This window comes from Zootoca vivipara, chromosome 1, assembly GCF_963506605.1.
Source record: "Zootoca vivipara chromosome 1, rZooViv1.1, whole genome shotgun sequence".
In the NCBI taxonomy this organism is placed as follows: Eukaryota; Metazoa; Chordata; class Lepidosauria; order Squamata; family Lacertidae; genus Zootoca; species Zootoca vivipara.
The window spans coordinates 43,967,068-43,987,352 of record NC_083276.1 but is presented as its reverse complement, the minus strand read 5'-3'; the positions used below and the strand labels follow the sequence as shown (position 1 = coordinate 43,987,352).

The 20,285-nt window shown below is 41.4% G+C and overlaps 1 protein-coding gene across 4 annotated transcripts in view; it reads right to left on the bottom strand.

Annotated features, from left to right (window-relative positions):
- The window catches only part of CAPN3 (calpain 3), an 89,809-nt gene extending 73,761 nt beyond the window's left edge, over positions 1-16,048 (bottom strand). For all 4 annotated transcript variants that reach the window (XR_004692414.2, XM_060274862.1, XM_035112288.2 and 1 more), the window contains exons 1-13: positions 15,468-16,048; positions 12,787-12,856; positions 11,893-12,011; positions 11,016-11,149; positions 10,600-10,768; positions 10,092-10,220; positions 8,847-8,930; positions 8,467-8,552; positions 5,687-5,764; positions 4,656-4,816; positions 3,114-3,283; positions 2,399-2,410; positions 1,189-1,397 (exon numbers count right to left, since the gene is read on the bottom strand). Coding sequence is in view for 3 of the 4 variants with exons in the window: in XM_060274862.1 (XP_060130845.1) it covers positions 1,189-1,397; positions 2,399-2,410; positions 3,114-3,283; positions 4,656-4,816; positions 5,687-5,764; positions 8,467-8,552; positions 8,847-8,930; positions 10,092-10,220; positions 10,600-10,768; positions 11,016-11,149; positions 11,893-12,011; positions 12,787-12,856; positions 15,468-15,761 (1,715 nt within the window). In the remaining variant the exon portion in view is untranslated. The remainder of the gene's footprint in view (positions 1-1,188; positions 1,398-2,398; positions 2,411-3,113; positions 3,284-4,655; positions 4,817-5,686; positions 5,765-8,466; positions 8,553-8,846; positions 8,931-10,091; positions 10,221-10,599; positions 10,769-11,015; positions 11,150-11,892; positions 12,012-12,786; positions 12,857-15,467) is intronic.
- Between the last annotated feature and the right edge of the window lie 4,237 nt (positions 16,049-20,285).

The following is a 20,285-nucleotide window of genomic DNA, read 5'->3' as shown; positions in this document are numbered from 1 at the left end:
ACAGAATGATGGACAGGGGGACAAAGAGTTTGCTGCCTTCATGTAATGAGATGGTGCAGCAAAATCCCTGGTTCCAGTATTACTTTACCAATGGAGTGGCCTTAGATCAGGAGTGAGGAACCTTAGGCCCCAGGGGCCAAATGTGGCCCCTCAGGTTGCTCTATTTCAGGCACCCCCAAACTGCTGCCCTCCAGATGTTTTGGCCTACAACTCCCATGATCCCTAGCTAAAAGGACCAGTGGTCGGGGAAGATGGGAATTGTAGTCCAAAACATCTGGAGGGCTGAAGTTTGGGGATGCCTGCTCTATTTGGTCTTCAGGACTCTCCTTAGGCCGTACCCCTCCACAGCCCTGGTCTACCACACCCTCTTCAAGTGTTCTGCCTGGCTGGAATGTGTCCTTGAAATGTGATAATATCTCTTGCTTGCCTGGATGGAAGATAATAAGATGGGAGTATAGAAACCTTTGGCTTTTGACTCCATGTGACTTTTTAGCCAACAGGACACATTCCTTTCTAGGGAACCTTCCAGATGCCACATGCCATTGTCAGGTGAGGCAATAGAGGTAGTGCAGCTTTTTACAATATGCTACATCACCTTTGTTGCCCCACCCAGCACTGGCATGTGGACCCTGGAAAGTTCTCTCTAAGGCGAGGTGGCCCTCAGGTTAAAAAAAAGATTATTACCCCAGCCATCCCCATCTGCAATATGTGAAGAATAACACTTGATAGGATTAGTATAAGTAGTATGGAAATCATGGGCCATCCAATTAAGTTGAATGTTTCAGGACAGACAAAAGGAAGCACCATTCCACACAGGACATAGTTAAAGTGTGGAAGGTTCTTCTGCTAGATGTAGTGATGGCCACCAACTTGGCTGGTTTTAAGACAGAATAAGACAAATTCATGGAGGATATATTGTTCCATCTCCACCGTCTGAGGCAGTACGCCTCTGAATACCAGTTGCTGGAAATTATACGTGGAGAGAGGGCTATTGCGCTCGGGTCCCACTTGCAGGGTTTCCCTTAGGCATTTGATTGGCTCCTGGGAGAACAGGATGCTGCACTAGATGGGCCTTAGAGCTGATCCCACGGGTTTCTTCTTGTGTTCTTACACTCCAAATACTCCAAAAGTATAATAATGCTATTTTTATAAATGTTTTGGAATACAAAACTCGGATCTTCTACTTACTCCGAAAGACTTTGTTTTTCAGAGAAAACTCTTAAAATAAAATCTCCCTCTTGGTGAGGTTCATACGTGGATGGGATGATGACATATTCATTTGGAGGCAACCGGAAGCGTTCAGAGACCTCTCTCATGTTTATGTAGCTCTTGCACTTTACTTTGGAGGCATTGTAGAGGAAGAAATCCTTCTGTAAATGCTTCTTGTCACCCTGCATCTGTAAACAAAAATAATAAATAGCCGAACAAACAACTGTGCATGCCCCAAACGGCATGCTTAAAAACAGAGAGCAATGTATTGCACCTAAATACATTGCCCCAATCCAGCTACGGTTAGATAGATGTGACTAAGAGCTGAACTGGATATTGTCTAAAAGATATTTGATCAGGATCTTCTCTTTCTAATTCAGTGCACACACATGGGCTTGCTCGTTTGCTTGGGAAAGTGATTTTGCAACAGATGCTGTACTTTTGCCGACCTGCTCTGGGTGGTTGAATATTCCATCCTGCCCATTTCTCACTTCCCCAAACCAATTAACAGGCCAATGCAGATGCTTTGAAGAAAAACAAGAAACCCCAGATCAGAATTTCCTGCATCCTATCTAGTTGGCCATAACTGGTGTCAATGGGATTTAGTCCGCTGGTTTCAATGGGATTTAGTCATGATGGCTACAGATGACCTGTTTAATCCTTCTTTCCATGTGATGAAACTTGAAGGGTGGTTTAGGATTGTAAGCTACTCACATTATCTAGGAACATTACCTATCAAATGATGGGTGACATTTATTTAAAAGTATGTGACAGGTTGTATCTCTACTTGAGTGATTTCTCCAGATTCTATGTAGTTACCGGTACATATAAAACACATTCTCATATTTTCAATGAAACCATCGAGATATTTTTCTACATATAATACTCCACACCTTTCATTTCTGGTAACATATTCCCCTTTTAATATTGTTATGTGTGCTCTTGGATATTACCTCTTGCATGTGTATCTGAGTGCATGGCGTGGGATGCCTTACACAGGAAAAATACAAATGTCTAAGATATGTGCAAATCCACCTTTCACATTTGTGGCAAGTCACTATTAAGAAAAATGACTGGACACTTCCAAACAGCTGTCACAGAGAAGCATAAAAGCAGTAATATTTGAGAATGTTAAACCGAGAAGATATTTGAGAACGCTCCACCAGGTCTTTCTCCATTCTTTTCATACCTCTTTTGGCACCTGCAATAAAAACAATGTAGAAATGCCATTAGGAATGGATGAAGGAAAGCTTATTGCATATTTATTTACATCTACCACCCACAGCCTAAGTTCACAGCTTTGACAAACATCTGCTCAGTGAAAATCTACGGTAAGTAGCAGTTTCTGTATTCCATTTACTTAGGGAGGTATATAAGATAATGCCCCTGCCTGTGTGTGGTCCTGGGCTCTTTTCAAAATTAATCAAATTGATAGTTAAAGTTAGTAAGTAAGGGACAAAACCAATAGGAAGCTGATTCAAACGCTGCCTCAAAAGCCAATCTTTGGGAAGCAACAAACCACTGAGTAGATAGGTAAACTGGTAACTATTCTTTTAATTCCACAATTATACAAGGACTTGTGATTTCTTCTATGTTCGGCATCACAACTGATGGGAGTTTTAGTCCAAAACATCTGGAGGGTATGAAGCTGGCAAAGGCTGTTATATAGGCATTATATAGGTCTACTGTCTACAAAAACAATATTTTTGAAGTAGCTGATGTCATGTTTTATAAGTGTGATGTTTAAAAGCAGACTACTACAATATTCCCCTTTCACAGCTTGCTTCACATACAGTCAGCTGGCTATGAGAGGAGCATATATCACTGGGGCCAGAACTTAACCAGCTCTATTGTTCAGTTCTAACTGAGGCGACAGGTAACACAGCAGTGTAGAACTATGCTACCTCATAGATGGCAAAGCCAATAGTGAAGAGCTTGGCTCCCAGCTTGCGTTCTTTCCTCCTGTTCTTCTGCATCAGTGCAACTAGGAAACTGCACACAACTTCGTCATCTTCTGGGTCATCATCTTCTTCCAGAAGTTTCAAGCGGTACTGAGGATTGGTCCAAAATGTGTCTGTAACCCACCCCAAAACATTCAAATTTGAAATAATATTTTAACACTCAAAACAGTTATATTGACAGTCCCTGTGATAATCATTCTCCCCTCTAGTTTTGATATATAATTCTTTCATAAAATGAAAAAGGGCAATCTTTTATGTATTTCTAGACTTTTATCTGGGCAAAGCAACAGACCTGCTTTATTATGAGCTTCACCATTTTTGGGCTGCACATTTCTCTGGAATAAGATGCTCATTTAAAGCAGGGGTGGCTAAACTTTTCTGATCAGAGGGCCTCATTCCCTCCTGGCCAATCCTCCTGGGATCACATGCCAGCAGTGGGTGTGGCCAAAAGTGGGTATGACCCCTGTCTCTCACATGCACACGTGGAAGAAGCTGGGTGGGGCAGAGCTGTTATGCTTTCTTCCCAGAAGATGGGTCCTTGTTTCTTACCAGGAGGGAGAGGGACAGATGGCATGGGAAGCCAATGCAGTGCAAATACACTGGCAGGAGCACTGGATTGGCTGCACTGATGAGTTTGCACAATGCTGACCACCTGCCAGGAAGCCAGCAAAGCAGCTCTGCTCCATCCAGAGAACCACTTCTGACACACAGGTGAAGAAAAAGGACCTCCTTAAAAACTGGCCAAACACAACTGTTTGAAAAGAAAAGGCATCCTGTCCTTGATTTTAGAAAGCACATACATGTATTGCATGAGGCAGCATTTTAGAGGCATGTTGTTCTGTGTTTGAGAGATAGAGGAATACAGTGGTACCTCTACTTACGAATTTAATGCGTTCCAAACACACATTTGTAAGTAGAAAAAAATTGTAAGTCAAATCCCATAGGAATGCATTGGGAGAAAAAAATCGTAAGTAGAAAAAATCCTATCTAAACCGCATCCAAGATGGCGGACGGAGCTCAATTCGTAAGTAGAAACATTTGTAAGTAGAGTTATTCGTAAGTAGAGGTACCACTGTACCTCTTCTAAGGCAGACACTATTATGGATCTTTTTAGAAATACAGTGGTACCTCGACTTATGAACAACTCAACAACTGAATTTTTCGACTTACAAATGGGGCGAATGGCCGCACGCTTACGAATTTCTCAACATCTGAACAGAAACCGCGGCGGTTTTAGATAGGGTTTTTTCGACTTACAAATTTCTAGATGGGGTTGCTTCGACTTACGAATTTTTCCGTTTCCAATGCACTCCTATGTGAAATCGCGTTTCCAATGGCGCTTTTCGACTTACGAATTTTTTGACCTACGAAGGTGCCTTCGGAACGGATTAAATTCGTAAGTCGAGGCACCACTAATTCTGCCTGATTAATCAGAGGACTCTAAAACATTTTAATGCCATTCGAATCAAGCAATATTTTATTTACCTGGATAGTTTCGGCAGCCCCCTGCTGTGCAGCCTCGCACCCACCGCCCTTCGGTCACTGAAACAGTCCAGGTTTGAAGCTTATCAACCGCCAGGGTATCAGGTGTGAGATTACACATCTCCAGCTTTGTGAAGTACCTGAGGAAATCTTGGAACGACATCCTAGAGGTAGAAAAAAATATGGAAGAAACCTTTAATTCTCCAATACATTGACTGTAAGGCATCCAGAGTGGCTGGGGCAACCTAGTCAGATGGGCAAGGTACAAATAATAAAATTCTTCTTCTTCACCTTCTTCACCTTCACATGATGCAGCGCACACACACCATGTGAATGCTCATCAAATTGGGGGCAGTGAGCCCCTCAAATATTTTATTGGGGGAGCCAATGGAACCTTAGCTCCAAGAGTTGGCTCCTATGAAGTGGACTAATCTGGAGAATAATAAAAAATTCCTTCAGTAGCACCTTAAAGACCAACTAAGTTTTTATTTTGGTATGAGCTTTCGTGTGCATGCACACTTCTTCAGATACAGTGAACTTCCATTTCACTGTATCTGAAGAAGTGTGCATGCACACGAAAGCTCATACCAAAATAAAAACTTAGTTGGTCTTTAAGGTGCTACTGAAGGAATTTTTTATTATTTTACTTCGATCCAGACCAACACGGCTACCTACCTGTAATCTGGAGAAGGGCTTGTGGTTTGCCTCTAGGCCAGTGATTCCCAATTTGGGGTCCGCTGACACCAGGAGGTAAATGTAACCCACCTAGGTTGTCTGTAGCACCATTCACATAACAAAAACTACCATAGATATATCCAAATTTTCAAAAGCAGGGTTCCATGGCTTAGCTCTGGAAAAAAAACAGCTCGTTGGGAACCACTAATCTAAGGCAGTCAGACATAGGACACCTCTGAAGGAAAAGCATATATATATATATATATATATATATAGAGAGAGAGAGAGAGAGAGAGAGAGAGAGAGAGAGAGAGAGAGAGAGAGAGATGGAGAGAGAGAGAGAGAGATGGGGTATTTACCAGAACTCCCCATCCTCTGCAACTTTATGTTGTAGGCGGGTCTTCTCTGCTTTGTCAATGACATTCCATTCATTTGAACTGCAATATAATGAAGAAGAAACTTTCAGTATACAACAGGCATCGCTAAACTTCGGCCCTCCAGATGTTTTGGACTACAATTCCCATCTTCCCCGACCACTGGTCCTGTTAGCTAGGGATCATGGGAGTTGTAGGCCAAAACATCTGGAGGGCTGCAGTTTGGGGGTGCCTGGTATAAAACTAATTTTTTAAAAGGTAGGCTAAATGTGCTTCACTTCTCAAATAATAAATCAACATACAAACATTTCTGTCCTTGATCTAGAAATTAAAAGTTTACCCTTCGTTTGTTCAGCAAATGGTGAAATGTATTTAGTTACTTCCCTTGTAACCTAATAGAAAGTCCTACTTGTTTTTTTAAATTATTAATTCCATTCTACTTGGTTTATTATTATTACCGGTATTAATATATACACGTTACATTTGCTGTTCCATACTTAACTGGAACACAAAGTGCTGCAAATAACTGTTCTGTATTTTGATTCCCTGTTAGCCACAGAAGGTAGAATCTCACTCATCCTATTAATATAGTCAAAGACATGTTGAAATGTATTTAATGAAATCTGAACATCTTATATTTAGCTGGAACATGTCTCTAAGTTACAGGTAGGTAGCCGTGTTGGTCTGAGTCGAAGCAAAATAAAAAATTCCTTCAGTAGCACCTTAAAGACCAACTAAGTTTATATTTTGGTATGAGCTTTCGTGTGCATGCACACTTCTTCAGATACACTAGAAACAGAAGTGTCAGACCCTATATATATACAGAGGGTGGTGGGGGTGGGTGGGAATGGGAGATGGGCTGATGGGAGTGGTAAACCTGTAGATGGATGTTAATGGCTGCTGATGGCTGCAATTAGTCCTGGGCTGAGGTGCTAAAGAAAGCTTGATCATGCATAATGAGATAAGAATACGATGTCTCTATTCATCCCAGGTGCTTCCATGGTTTTAAGCTTGGTAATGATTTCCAATTCAGCAACTTCCCTTTCCAGTCTGTTCCTGAAATTTCTCTGTAAACAGCTGCTTTGAGATCTTGTATAGAATGTCCTGGGAGATTGAAGTGTTCTCCTACTGGTTTTTCAGTCTTATGGTTCCTGATGTCAGATTTATGTCCATTTATCCTTTGGCGTAGGGTTTGGCCTGTTTGTCCAATATAGAGAGCTGAAGGGCACCGTTGGCATTTGATGGCATACACAATGTTAGAAGATGAGCAATTAAATAGTCCTGAGATGGTATGTTGGATGTTGTTGGGGCCAGTAATGATGTTGTCCGGGTGTATGTGGCAGCAAAGTTGGCATCTGGGTTTATTGCAGGCTCTGGTACCAGTGTCCATGTTAAGTCTGGTGGTTGTATTATTGTGGGTGAGGAGTTGTTTAAGATTGGGTGGCTGTCTGTAGGCAATGAAAGGTCTTCCTCCCAGAGCTTGAGAAAGGGAGCTGTTATTGTCCAGGAGAGGCTGTAGATCTCTGATGATGCGTTGTACTGTTTTAACTTGGGAGCTGTATGTGATGACTAGTGGTGTTCTGTTATTTTCTTTTTTGGGTCTGTCTTGCAGCAGGTTCTCCCTAGGTATCAGTCTGGCTCTGTTGATCTGTTGTTTAACTTCATCAGGTGGATATTGGAAATCATTACCAAGCTTAAAACCATGGAAGCACCTGGGATGAATAGAGACATCGGATTCTTATCTCATTATGCATGATCAAGCTTTCTTTAGCACCTCAGCCCAGGACTAATTGCAGCCATCAGCAGCCATTAACATCCATCTACAGGTTTACCACTCCCATCAGCCCATCTCCCATTCCCACCCACCCCCACCACCCTCTGTATATATATAGGGTCTGACACTTCTGTTTCTAGTGTATCTGAAGAAGTGTGCATGCACACGAAAGCTCATACCAAAATATAAACTTAGTTGGTCTTTAAGGTGCTACTGAAGGAATTTTTTTATGTCTCTAAGTGTTGATTACTTTTATCAATATTTATGTGCACTGCAGTATTCTGTAGCTAAGGGACTCTTTGAAGTAATAAAGCATGCCTTGTCTTCCATTGCTATTTCTTAGCCTAAGGCTTGATTAACACATAAGAATATAAGAGCCCTGCTAGGTCATGTCAATCTAATCCAACATTCTGTTCTCACAGTGGTCAATGAGATGCCTGCAACAACACTCTCCCTCTCTGTGATTCCATAGTTAATCTATCCCAGAGTTTAACATGCACTTAAAACCTTTGAGGCTGAAATCCTAAACATGCTTATTAGGAAGTAAGCCCCCCTGAGCTCAGTGGATTTTACCCTTCAGCAGAGGTGCTTAAGAAAGCAGTGAACATGTTACATAACTTGATCACTCAAGTTGGTTCACACTTGAATCTGCAGGCCATTGAGTGGTATGAGGCGATACAAAAGCGCCATCACTGGTACTGTATCAGTCATGGCCATTTCATAACTGAAAGACCACTTTGTAGTTCAGGCACTGAGCGATGAGCATGCAGGTAGGAACTCACCCACGTTACCTTGGCATTACACTCTTTCAAAACTGTTAAGCACACTTTAAAGCATCTTTGGAGAAATTACGTATATATCACTAACTTCTGAATTTCACACCAGAATGCAAAAGGACATTTCCCTTTCTTGGTAAACATGCAGAAGAACCGAGGTGTATTAAATGAAATCAAAACAACTTTTTAAATCAAATTAAATGGCTTCAACTCACTTGTCACTCCAGGCTCCATTCCATTCTACTTGCCCCCAAGGATTTCTTAGCCGCACGAGTTTTAACTTGTCCCCTTTAAATGTTATCTTGGAAAGGGGGGGGGAACATAATTAATTCAACCAGCCTGTGTGGTATGCATCCTTTTACAGACTCCACTTTAAACGAGAACGGATGCTATCATTAGTGGAGTCCCTTTAACATCTCCCCATTTTTCTCTTCTAAAAGTGCTTTACTTGCACCTCTGATCTTGACTGACACCAGTGATTATATTTTCCTTTCTTTTCAAGGTGAGGTTGCTTAAGCACTTAATTTGTGTACGTGGGCTACATGATCTTTTTGCACTCTAGCAAAACGCATTTACTTTTGGCATCTACACTTACCTCCTCCACTGCTGTCACTGAATAGGCATGACCTGTCACCAGTCCATTCGTCATGCGTCTCTCAAAGAGCATTGGAACTACAAGCTGTAAAATGCAGAGGAAGCACGTTAAGAATAAGAACGGCGCCGTGTGCGGAATTTTTCAAAGGACAACATGTTCTGCCCATTCCCGTTTTGTTTTCTTCTGTTCCACGTTCTTGAACAGGAGAAGGCCAATGGATATGCATGTTCTGTGATAAAGATGAGGTTTCCTTTTTTTTTTTAATACATTTTATTCCAATTTTCCAAATTCAACAAATTAACAAAACCAATCTTTTATACAAAATCTTATATTCACATCTTTTACCTTGCTCCGCCGAGCTATGACTTCCCCCCCTCCCTTCATGCGGGTTTCTTGTTAATTCCCTTTTTTGCAGTTCCTTTTTTAACATATTGGTCAATTCGTAAGGTTTATTTTAATCCTGCGAGAGTTTTTAATGATCTACAGTTTTTCTCCATATAGTCCACATATTTACTCCAGTCCTTTTGAAACCTTGTCTCCCCCTGGTCACGAATCTTGCATGTCAATCTAGCAAGTTCAGCATAGTCCATCATTTTTATCTGCCACTCCACAATTGTAGGTAATTCCTGTAATTTCCATTTTTGGGCTAACAAAGTCCTAGCCGTGGTTGTTGCATACATAAACAGTGTTTGATCTTCTTTTCTAATCTCTCCTCCTATTATTCCTAACAAAAATGCTTCTGGTTTTTTTGGAAAAGTATATCTAAACATCTTTTTCAATTCGTTATATAAACTTTCCCAAAATCTTTTAACTTTTTCGCATGTCCACCACATATGATAAAATTCACCATCTTTCTCTTTACATTTCCAGCAACTTTTATCACTCATTCTATACATTTTAGCTAATTTAACTGGAGTTAAATACCATCTGTACATCATCTTATATACATTTTCTTTCCAAGATGAGGTTTCCTAATAGGGCAATAAAACAGAAGTTTTGCCATTTATATTCTAGAAGAACATCCTGCTTCAGGGTCCGTGTGCAACTTTGCAAACCGCACAGCAATCCACAGTTTCTGCAGCAAATCCCAAGGCCAAACACACAGTTAGGCTTCAATCCTATATCTGCTTCCTTGGGGGTAAGCCTCACTGGAACTTTATTGAATATTAATAGGATTTTACTGAGCAGAGTAAATCGATTTGTTTGCACGCAATAACCTAGGGGTTATTGGCAAGGAATACAAACCCGTTTCGTCATCTCCTCTGCCTGCTGTACTGAGTCATTTGGAAATTCATTCATATTCTTCAACATTTGGGCAATTAATAATCCAAGATTAGTTTCAGGAGCAGAGCCATAAATAAACCCTGAACTGTCCTGGAACAAAGAAAAGGGGAGAGGGGGGAAATAAAAGGAAGGCAATATGAAAAATAAAGCAGAATAGGAAGATTAGTTAATAAAAGTTGGGAAAACTTTTTTCCTATTTCCTCTTGCCCACAAGACAGAAGAATGTATGTTTTCACCAGTGGTGCTTACTAGTGTACATAAGAGCACTAAAATGGTATCTCAAGTTTAGACTTAAATTCAGGTGTGGGGAATATTTGGTCTTCCATATGCTACTCAACTACAATTCCTATCAACCCCAGCAAGCATAGCCAACGGCCAGGTGTGATGGGAGTGGTAGTTCAGTCTTATGTTTACTGAATATGAATGGTATGAAATTAACCCCAGGAAAGGCCTGGGATCAATGGAGTACCTCAATAGAGCAGGCCATGAGTGACCCTCTTTCAAAGGCATGTTTCATGATTTTATAGATATCTTTAGGAACATCCTTTATCTCATAGAACTCTGTTACTCCTCCTGTGAAATCTTCCATGGCCTCAGTGGTGTTACCTCCTTTGAGAGCCTCATAAGACCCATGGAGCCTGAGAAGGAACAAGGAAACAAAATTAACACTCCAAATAAACTCTGATGATTCGTTTTCATTTGGGTATAGATCATCTTTGAATCTGTTCTATTGTAAAATGAAAAAGCATCTGAATAATATACATTTGTTATAAGAATAACACATTATTTAATTTACCTCAGTTTAAACAGATGTACAGTTGAATAGGGGTATAATACGCATACAGTAGGCTATATAGAAATGGAATGTGTAGAAAGTATATTTACTTTGCATAAGCCTTTTCCAGTAAGGCACTCCAAAATTCATTTTGCTGGGAGGATTTTGTGAAGACCAGTTGACTGCCGTACGTTGGTAAACGGTCATCAATGATAACTTCCACCCAATTTCCATAACGCCAAAACTGGAGAGAAAAGAAGATGATAGATAGATAGATGATAGATAGATGATAGATTAGATAGATAGATAGATAGATAGATAGATGATATAATTTGCAGTTATAGTGTTTTAGAAAAAAAGTGATGTGTGGATTGTGTTTAAGAACTGGTTTGCACACTATAATTGGGGTTAGACTTTGTTAAGTGATAGTATTGTAAGATAGATAGATAGATGATAGATAGATAGATAGATAGATAGATAGATAGATAGATAGATAGATAGATATGTTAAGTGGTGGCGCTGTGGTTAAACCACTGAGCCTAGGGCTTGCTGATCAGAAGGTCGGCAATTCGAATCCCTGTGACGGGGTGAGCGCCCGTTGCTTGGTCCCAGCTCCTGCCAACCTAGCAGTTTGAAAGCACGTCAAAATGCAAGTAGATAAATAGGAACCGCTACAGCGGGAAGGTAAACGGCGTTTCCATGTGCTGCTCTGGTTTGCCAGAAGCGGCTTTGTCATGCTGGCCACATGACCTGGAAGCTATACGCCGGCTCCCTCGGCCAATAATGCGAGATGAGCGCGCAACCCCAGAGTCGGTCACGACTGGACCTAATGGTCAGGGGTCCCTTTACCTTTACCTAGTAGCAAATATGTCATTAAAATAGGCCTTTGATATCAGTGCCTATTAATCTATTCCATGCTGCTGGTTAGTGTAGCATAGCTGAACTGCAAAAGGCAGCATCTTCTTGTGTCTGATCAACAACTCATACCTGGAAGTGAAAGATTCCAGCATAATCTTTTATGAAGGTCTGCTCCCGTGGTATGACCCGGAACAGCAATTTCTCATGCAAGGTGAGACAAGCAATGGCAGCCAGGAACCAACAGTCACCTGAGAGGAATTATATAGAGCAGGGCAAATTAAGTGTCAAAATTACTAGGAGGAACAGAAAATGTATGCTACTGAAGTGCATTAGGATTAGTGCTACTACAAATATTTATTTGGTCTTCAGAGCAATTTGCATTTAACTGCCATATATTAGTTAGGACAGGGCTGGCCCAAGACATTTTGGCACCTGAGGCAAACCACAAAATGGCACCCCACACCATTTTGGGTGGTGATGTGACGATTAATATCAGGAACAAGGGGGAAATAAAGATCTACACTGGGAACAAGGGGCTTAAGAATGTTGAATGTGCAAGTGTATGCCTAGAGATAATGGATAAAACAAACACTATTAGCTGTACTGCTAGACAAGTGTTTAATGGCTATTATAATTGTATAAAAACCAATTAAAATGGTTTTGTTTTGTTTTTGTTTTTAAAAAAGAGGGGGTGAGTGAAGATCTATATCAGGATCATGGGGGTAAATCAAATCAAACTTGTTGTTGTTGAAACAAAATAAAAAAAATCCTTCAGTAGCACCTTAAAGACCAACTTAGTTTTTATTTTGTTGAGTCGTTTAGTCGTGTCCGACTCTTCGTGACCCCATGGACCATAGTACGCCAGGCACTCCTGTCTTCCACTGCCTCCCGCAGTTTGGTAAGACTCATGTCTCAAACTTACCCAACATTTGAATTGGGAACCAAAGGCCATTGCAGGGGAAAAGGGACTTGCTAAATAAACTTATCAGACACACAAAACAGCTCCGAAGAAAGGACTTGTACCTAATTCTCCTTGACAAATGTCACTCCTGTTGGCTCCACCAATGATAAAGCGTGGATTCTCACAAATTTCCTATGGAACAGAAATAAATTGCTGAAAAAGTTCATGTTACTCTAAACTAACCACTTATGCGCCACCTGAACCAAACAAACTGTGGTTAATAATAATAATAATAATAATAATAATAATAATAATAATAATAATAAGTGAAAAATGCCAAGGCTCATTCTCTTTATGCCCAGATCCACACAGTGTGCGCTTGGATAGTTACAGACTAAAAGAAATTGCAAGCAGCACTGGCAATTGCTGCAAAACCTCTGTAATTTTGTTTATGATCAATTATATAAATTTATGGAATTGTATAAATATTGTGATAAATTCCAGGCACGCCTGGAAGAAGCAGACCATTTGGATCCCTTCCAGTCAGGATTCAGGCCTCATCATGGGACTGAAACTGCCTTGGTCGCACTGGCCGATGATCTCCGGCGGGCTAGGGACAAAGGTAAGAGCTGTTTCCTTGTTCTGCTGGATCTCTCAGCGGCTTTTGACACCATCGACCATAACATCCTTTTGGACCGTCTAGAGGGCTTGGGAGCTGGGGGCACTGTCATGCAGTGGTTCCGCTCCTTCCTCCTGGGCCGTGTTCAGAAAGTGGTGGTGGGGGATGAGTGTTCAGACCCCTGGGCTCTCACTTGTGGGGTGCCTCAGGGTTCTGTCCTCTCCCCCCTGCTTTTTAACATCTATATGCAGCCGCTGGGAGAGATCATCAGGGGGTTTGGGCTGGGTGTCCATCAGTATGCTGATGATACCCAGCTCTACCTCTCTTTTAAATCAGAACCAGTGAAGGCGGTGAAGGTCCTGTGTGAGTGCTTGGAGGCGGTTGGAGGATGGATGGCGGCTAACAGATTGAGATTGAATCCTGACAAGACAGAAGTACTGTTTGTGGGGGACAGGAGGCGGGCGGGTGTGGAGGACTCCCTGGTCCTGAATGGGGTAACTGTGCCCCTGAAAGACCAGGTGCGCAGCTTGGGAGTTATTTTAGACTCACAGCTGTCCATGGAGGCACAGGTCAACTCTGTGTCCAAGGCAGCTGTTTATCAGCTCCATCTGGTACGCAGGCTGAGTCCCTACCTGCCCACTGACTGTCTCTCCAGAGTGGTGCATGCTCTAGTTATCTCTCACTTGGACTACTGCAATGCGCTCTACGTGGGACTACCTTTGAAGGTGACCCGGAAACTACAACTAATCCAGAATGCGGAAGCTAGACTGGTGACTGGGAGCGGCCACTGAGACCACATAACACCGGTCCTGAAAGACCTACATTGGCTCCCAGTACGTTTCCGAGCACAATTCAAAGTGTTGGTGTTGACCTTTAAAGCCCTAAACGGCCTCGGTCCGGTATACCTGAAGGAGCGTCTCCACCCCCATCGTTCTGCCCGGACACTGAGGTCCAGCTCCGAGGGCCTTCTGGCGGTTCCCTCGCTACGAGAAGCCAAGTTACAGGGAACCAGGCAGAGGGCCTTCTCGGTAGTGGCACCCACCCTGTGGAATGCCCTCCCACTAGAGGTCAAAGAGAACAACAATTACCAGACCTTTAGAAGGCATCTCAAGGCAGCCCTGTTTAGGGAAGCTTTTAATGTGTGATGGATTTCTGTATTTTAATGTTTGATGGATTTCTGTATTTTAGAATTTCTGTTTTGTTGGAAGCCGCCCAGAGTGGCTGGGGGAACCCGGCCAGATGGGCGGGGTATAAATAATAAATTATTATTATTATTATTATTATTATTATTATTATTATTAATGAAAAGGAAATGCAATGTTAAGGTAATAAAAGATTGTTGCTAATAAAAGCATTTCATGTTCGCTTACCTAGGAGTAAGTCTCATTGGAAATGTGGAATTTACTTCTGAGTAAACATGTACCTGATTAAGAGACCAGGATTCAAATCCCCACTCAGCCATGAAGTTCTGTGACTGACCTTGGGCCAGTTACTGTCTCTCAGCCTAACCTACCTCACAAGGTTGTTGTGAAGATAAAATAGGAAGGAGGAGAACCATGTATACCACCTTGGAGGAAAGGTGGGCTATAAAGGTAGTAAATGAATAAATAAGTCTAAAGTATGTCACCCATAGCATTTTACTGCCATTTAGAAACATAGATATTCTTCTGCAACACGCAAGTGTCTTCCCTATTTTTCGTGTATTTATTTAGAGTATAACTTAGATTCCATTCAATCATAGTAGAAAATAATTTTCATAGAATGCACAAATTATAAAATCTTATGCATTCTTGCCTTGAACCTCTGGTGGCTTTCAGCATGCTTCTAACTGAATACTCTTGATTGAATTTCCAGGGTTTGTCCACAGTAGAGTTTATTGTTTATTTGCAGCTGTTTGCATTCCTATTTAGTTTGTGTAGCTAGCCCACGTGGTGTTACAAACAACACAAGTCATGGTGTTTCCCCCTGAAAATTTGGATATACCTGACAAAAGGGATTTTTTCAATAAATCAGTTGAAGGAGCATGTGAATCCTCTATCTTAAAATCTCATCATTTTCCAGATATCATTTTTCCTATCTATGCGTTCTTTCTTTCTTTTTTAACTTGGAACGGAAAAAATGTCTTTATTACATTTGCAAACATCAAAGAGAAACAACTTTACGTGAGATAAGAAGCCTACTTACTAGTGGTCTCTTCCACTCAAATTTGACAGGGAGCTTTTGGCTGAAGAAGAGGGAGGAGTCATTAGCCGGGAAATCTGGATCCTCATAAAGAATCTTCTTCTCAAGGCATTTCTTGTGGAGCTCATGAAAGGTCTTTTCCTTTACTCCAATGATGGGCTGGTTGCGGCTGAGGATAGCAGAGTATATCCCCCCTGGACCTCCGCCTGGTTCAGTTGTTGTGCTCATATGCTGGCGGGGAACCTGCCCAGCCCCAGTCTCTTGAACCAGAGTGGCACCACCAACAGCCGACGGCATGGAGGTCAGGTTTAGGCAAACTTAACAGAAACGAGCAAGCGAGGAAGATCTTACTGCCTGGAAGGAAGTGACAGGAAAGAGGAACTTGCTCTGTAAACGGTTTCTCAGGCACAGATCTCTCTTTCCCTCCCTTTTGCCTGCAAAAGAGCTTCAAACAGATTTACGAAGAACCACCATGACACGAGGTTGTGCACGTTTCATCCTGAGAAAGCTGCTACAGGAAGCAAGAGAAATTGTTGGGTAACTTTCACCTCCGGATTGGGGTGTGCGAGTGTAGCACTGGCATGCTTTCCAAAGGTTGCAGCTCAGAAAACTAAAAATAAACTCCCAGAGTGAGTGCCTATGTGGAGGCGGGGATGAAGAAAGTTCAGAGTTGGTTATTTCAGAAGGATTGAAAAGCAGTTTAAGTCGCTTTTTCACCTCATGCAGAAAAATCAAGCAAGGCCAAAACACAACCTAAATTTACAGGATGCCTGAAAGTTCTTTTGATAAACACACAATGATAAGACAGGCCAACATGTTTAAGAGTCTATCATATAAACCATGTTTCTACATATTTAGAAGCAACTTAGAAAACTAGAATTCAAAGGACTATCATGCAGAGGCACCAGCCAGTTGAGTACTTAAGTCCTGAGAGCTGATGTTAATGTATTCAAATTCTATTTTATTCTCTGAGGGAATATTTCCTTCAGCTGCTGGGTAAAGCTGCTAAGTTTTCCGTCTATTGGTGTCTTGCCTAGCACAACAACATAATTTAATCACCTTTGCTAAGATAGAAAACAGGAATGAAGAGAAAGTAAATCTATCTATTGAGGAACATGTGCAACAATTTAATCTTTGTGAACTAATCTGCAGGTAGCACTCAACTGGAAAGCATTCTGAAGAATAATATCCAGACTTTACAATGCCATGCCTGCTAATTTATTAATCTCAGTGCTTTTAACAGTACTAAACTGACCCTCCTCTCCTCATTCCTCTCAAAACAGATTAAGGAGAAGAATCTGAAAGAGCACCAGCTGCTCTCCAAGATCTCCTCACAGCAGCTGGCTAAGGATAGGCTGCTCCACTCAATGCCCTGTTGCCTTATTCCTCATTTTAATTTTGGTTAGGGGGCAGACTGGGGTTGTCAAAGGGTAAGCCTCTTTCCACTCCTAAGGAATAAGGAATGAAAAATGGCAAGCTACAATCTGCAATCACTTTATTTTAAACATTCTATTGTGTTCATATTTTATATCCGGGTTCTGTTTACCTGTGATAGTGTGAGGCACATGCAAACTATCTTCTGGCAGCTGTGGCCAGGGGAAATACTAGAAGCAAATTAACCTCGGTGAGCTCACTGCTATGCAAATACTCAAGTTATTCAGGTTACAGCAGCATTCTAACACCACCAGCACCAATGGCAGAATGCCGCAAACGGTGAAAAACATCTGCCTACTTTTATTCTTTTGGTTTATTTCTCTACCAGTGCTGCCATTGGGAGAGAGCCTGAAGCATTGGGCTCTCATAAGCTGGCCTCATATTGAAGGAATCCTCTGTATCAAGATAGTCGTAAAAACTATTTTTAAACAAACCAGCTGGAGTACTGCTATGAAATCCCAGTCAACATTTTTCTGTGGAACACTTGGAGCTGCCTCAATGCAATGTTCTGAACATGAGTAAGAATGATAACCAATTGCGACCACTACAGTTGGGCACAGACAACTGTTGGAGGCAGAAAACCAGTTGCAGGGAGCCACAGGTGGGGTGGCTGTTGTTAGGCTCTTGCTTGACAGCTTCCTATAGACATTTGGTTGGCCACTGTGAGAATAGGATATTGGACTAGATAGCCTTTGGCGTAACTGACCAGTGTTGTGATGTCAGGCTCCAAAACGTATGTGCTTTTTCTTGGGGGTTAAGTCCCAAGTGGAACTTGCTTCCAGTTAAAAATACATAGGCTTAATCTACTACACAAAACACAACAAGTAAAACTAACTTTAGCTTCAACAGACTAACCTTGGTTGATATATCAGCAGGCAAGCTTTTGAGTTACATAGAATCCTTTGCCACTGGTCAAGAAACACATGGATTCTAACAAGTTTGCCCCATAAAAGTTACTACCTTAGTTATTTGGCATCGGCTGCTATGATGTGTATCTGAAGGAAGCTGAACAAAGCCAAGCCACCCAATCTTTGAGATTGACTTTTACAGCAATGATTTGGGCCACTGGAACTAGAGCCACATCCTCTACATTCTACAAGTTAGGGAAGATTTGGTAACTGTGCCTTGTTTGTCACAAAACAACCTTGGCCTCTATCTTATGCTTATATTTATAAACTGCTATAGGTTTCTGCTGGTCTCAGCAGCTTCTAATTGTCAAAAGAAAGAAATTGCAGAGTTGGGCTGAAGAAGACAACAGTAATAATACTATGCGACAACATTTAAACAGTTTTAAAGTATTTCTAAGTTCAGTGACTGGCAAATTTGTACATTCAGGCTGAAGATGGGCAGTAGAGTTTAAGACAGTTGAAAATAGTTTGAGAAAGACATCACTTCTCATGCTGTATACAGTATATAGTTCCCTTCACCCCTGCCAATGTCTTCTCATTTAGTACCTTTAGGTGTCAAGCATTATATCAAATTCTGACCGATCAGATGACTCTGGAAGGACATGACTGCGATGGGCCATCAACACATTAGTTTTGCTTAGCTGCCATGTCCTACAGCAGGCATCCCCAAACTGTGGCCCTCCAGATGTTTTGGACTACATTTCCCATCTACCCTGACCTCTGGTCCTGTTAGCTAGGGATCATGGGAGTTGTAGGCCAAAACATCTGGAGGGCCGCAGTTTGGGGATGCCTGCTGTAGGACATGCTGGTGGGAGTCTTACAACATCTGAAGGACTCAAGATTCTACATCCCTGTTATATATCAAACAACAAACTAAGCTAAGAGTATTTGGATTTAGTATAGGCTACAGTCCTACAAACACACTTACCTAGTTGTAAACCCCACTGAATGGCTTACTGTTGAATGTATAGGATTGTAGTGTTAAACTCTGAGTCCTCAGCATGCATTACCCGTCCATTTCTGAACATACTTTTACAACCATAAGAGCTCAAATACTAGATACAGCAAGGTTATCTCCAAGCCACAGAGAAATGCAGAAATATAAGCACATTTATATTGAGTCTTTCTTCTATCATGAAGCTCCAGGCAGTATACATGCTGCCCAGATTCCAACTTTCTTAGCTTCAGAAAGTGCCTGCATAAAATTCCCTCAAGACTACGCCCTGTGACCAGAATACACACTGTCCTCAGAACAGTACTATGGAATAAGTGTGCAAGAGCCCTTACATCCCTTGGAAAGCAGGCTTGTGTGGATCAATTTACATTCACAGCATCTTAAAATGCAGTGATAGCAATTTGTTCAACAAATCTTGGCTCTGCCAGACAGAAAGGGGGAAAGTTCAGCAGCAGGTGGAACTATGTGCTAAGACACAGCAGGAAAATGTCTTTCAAATGTGTTGCTGCACATCTAACCACACTTCAGGATCTGCTTGCTTGTGAATGCAACTAACTTATTTCTAGATAGAAAAACCTTGGACAAGACACTGCCTCCCCTTCTTTGAGAGGCATTGCATGCTCAGCACTAGAAGGCAGTGAATAAAAGGCAGCAGGAGAAGTAAGAGAGATTCTTTATTTCCTTTTATTATTAAAAACCTATTACAAAACAGAAATCTTGAGTGTAATTGAGGCACCTGCTTATGACACCGAGCAGTTTGTGAGATTAAAAACTGTTATTTTCGTTGTTGTTGAAGCCATGGAATCTGTATCTGGTCACATTCTTAAGCTGGAATGGAGGAGGAAGCAGTAGATGTTAAAATGAAGCTACTATGCAAGTGATCAGGTTGAACCAAGGCCTGGTGGGAACAATAACTTCGCATAACAATGGCTGATTCCCCACCTCTGCAAACGTAAAAATTGGCTTCTACCCAGGTCTGGTCTCCACCCTTAAGTGAAACATACAAGTTCCTTGATAAGAATCAAGAGGAACTGGGTATTCAAGTTACTTTTAGGTGGTGCGCTAGGCAGAAAGTCAATAGAAGTCAAACTGGATAACTTTACCCAAGAGTTGTAGGAATATTCCCTCAAGGAATAATGCTCTGCCTGCAAGTTGTCTAGAATTTGATATCTTGCACACTATTCTGTAATATATTGGTTGGCCCAATTAAGATTTGCCTTAATCTGGATTTCAGGCATTTTTATTAATGCTCACCTTTACTTTTTATGGAATCCATTACTGTACTCTGATATGTTCTGCAATATCTATGAATCATTCTAAAATATGCGACAACACTTAAAATATGGGACAACACAAGAAGGTTGCATTTTGTTTAGTTGTATACCATAAAATGAGACAAACTGCGAAGCTTTGTGTTTTGATCTGGCTGAAGTGCTGAGGAAAGGAAAGTTTGAACCAGCCAAATGCTTAAAAGATCCATTGGGGACCTCTCTGTCATATCTCAATCACTCCAAATTCATCCTG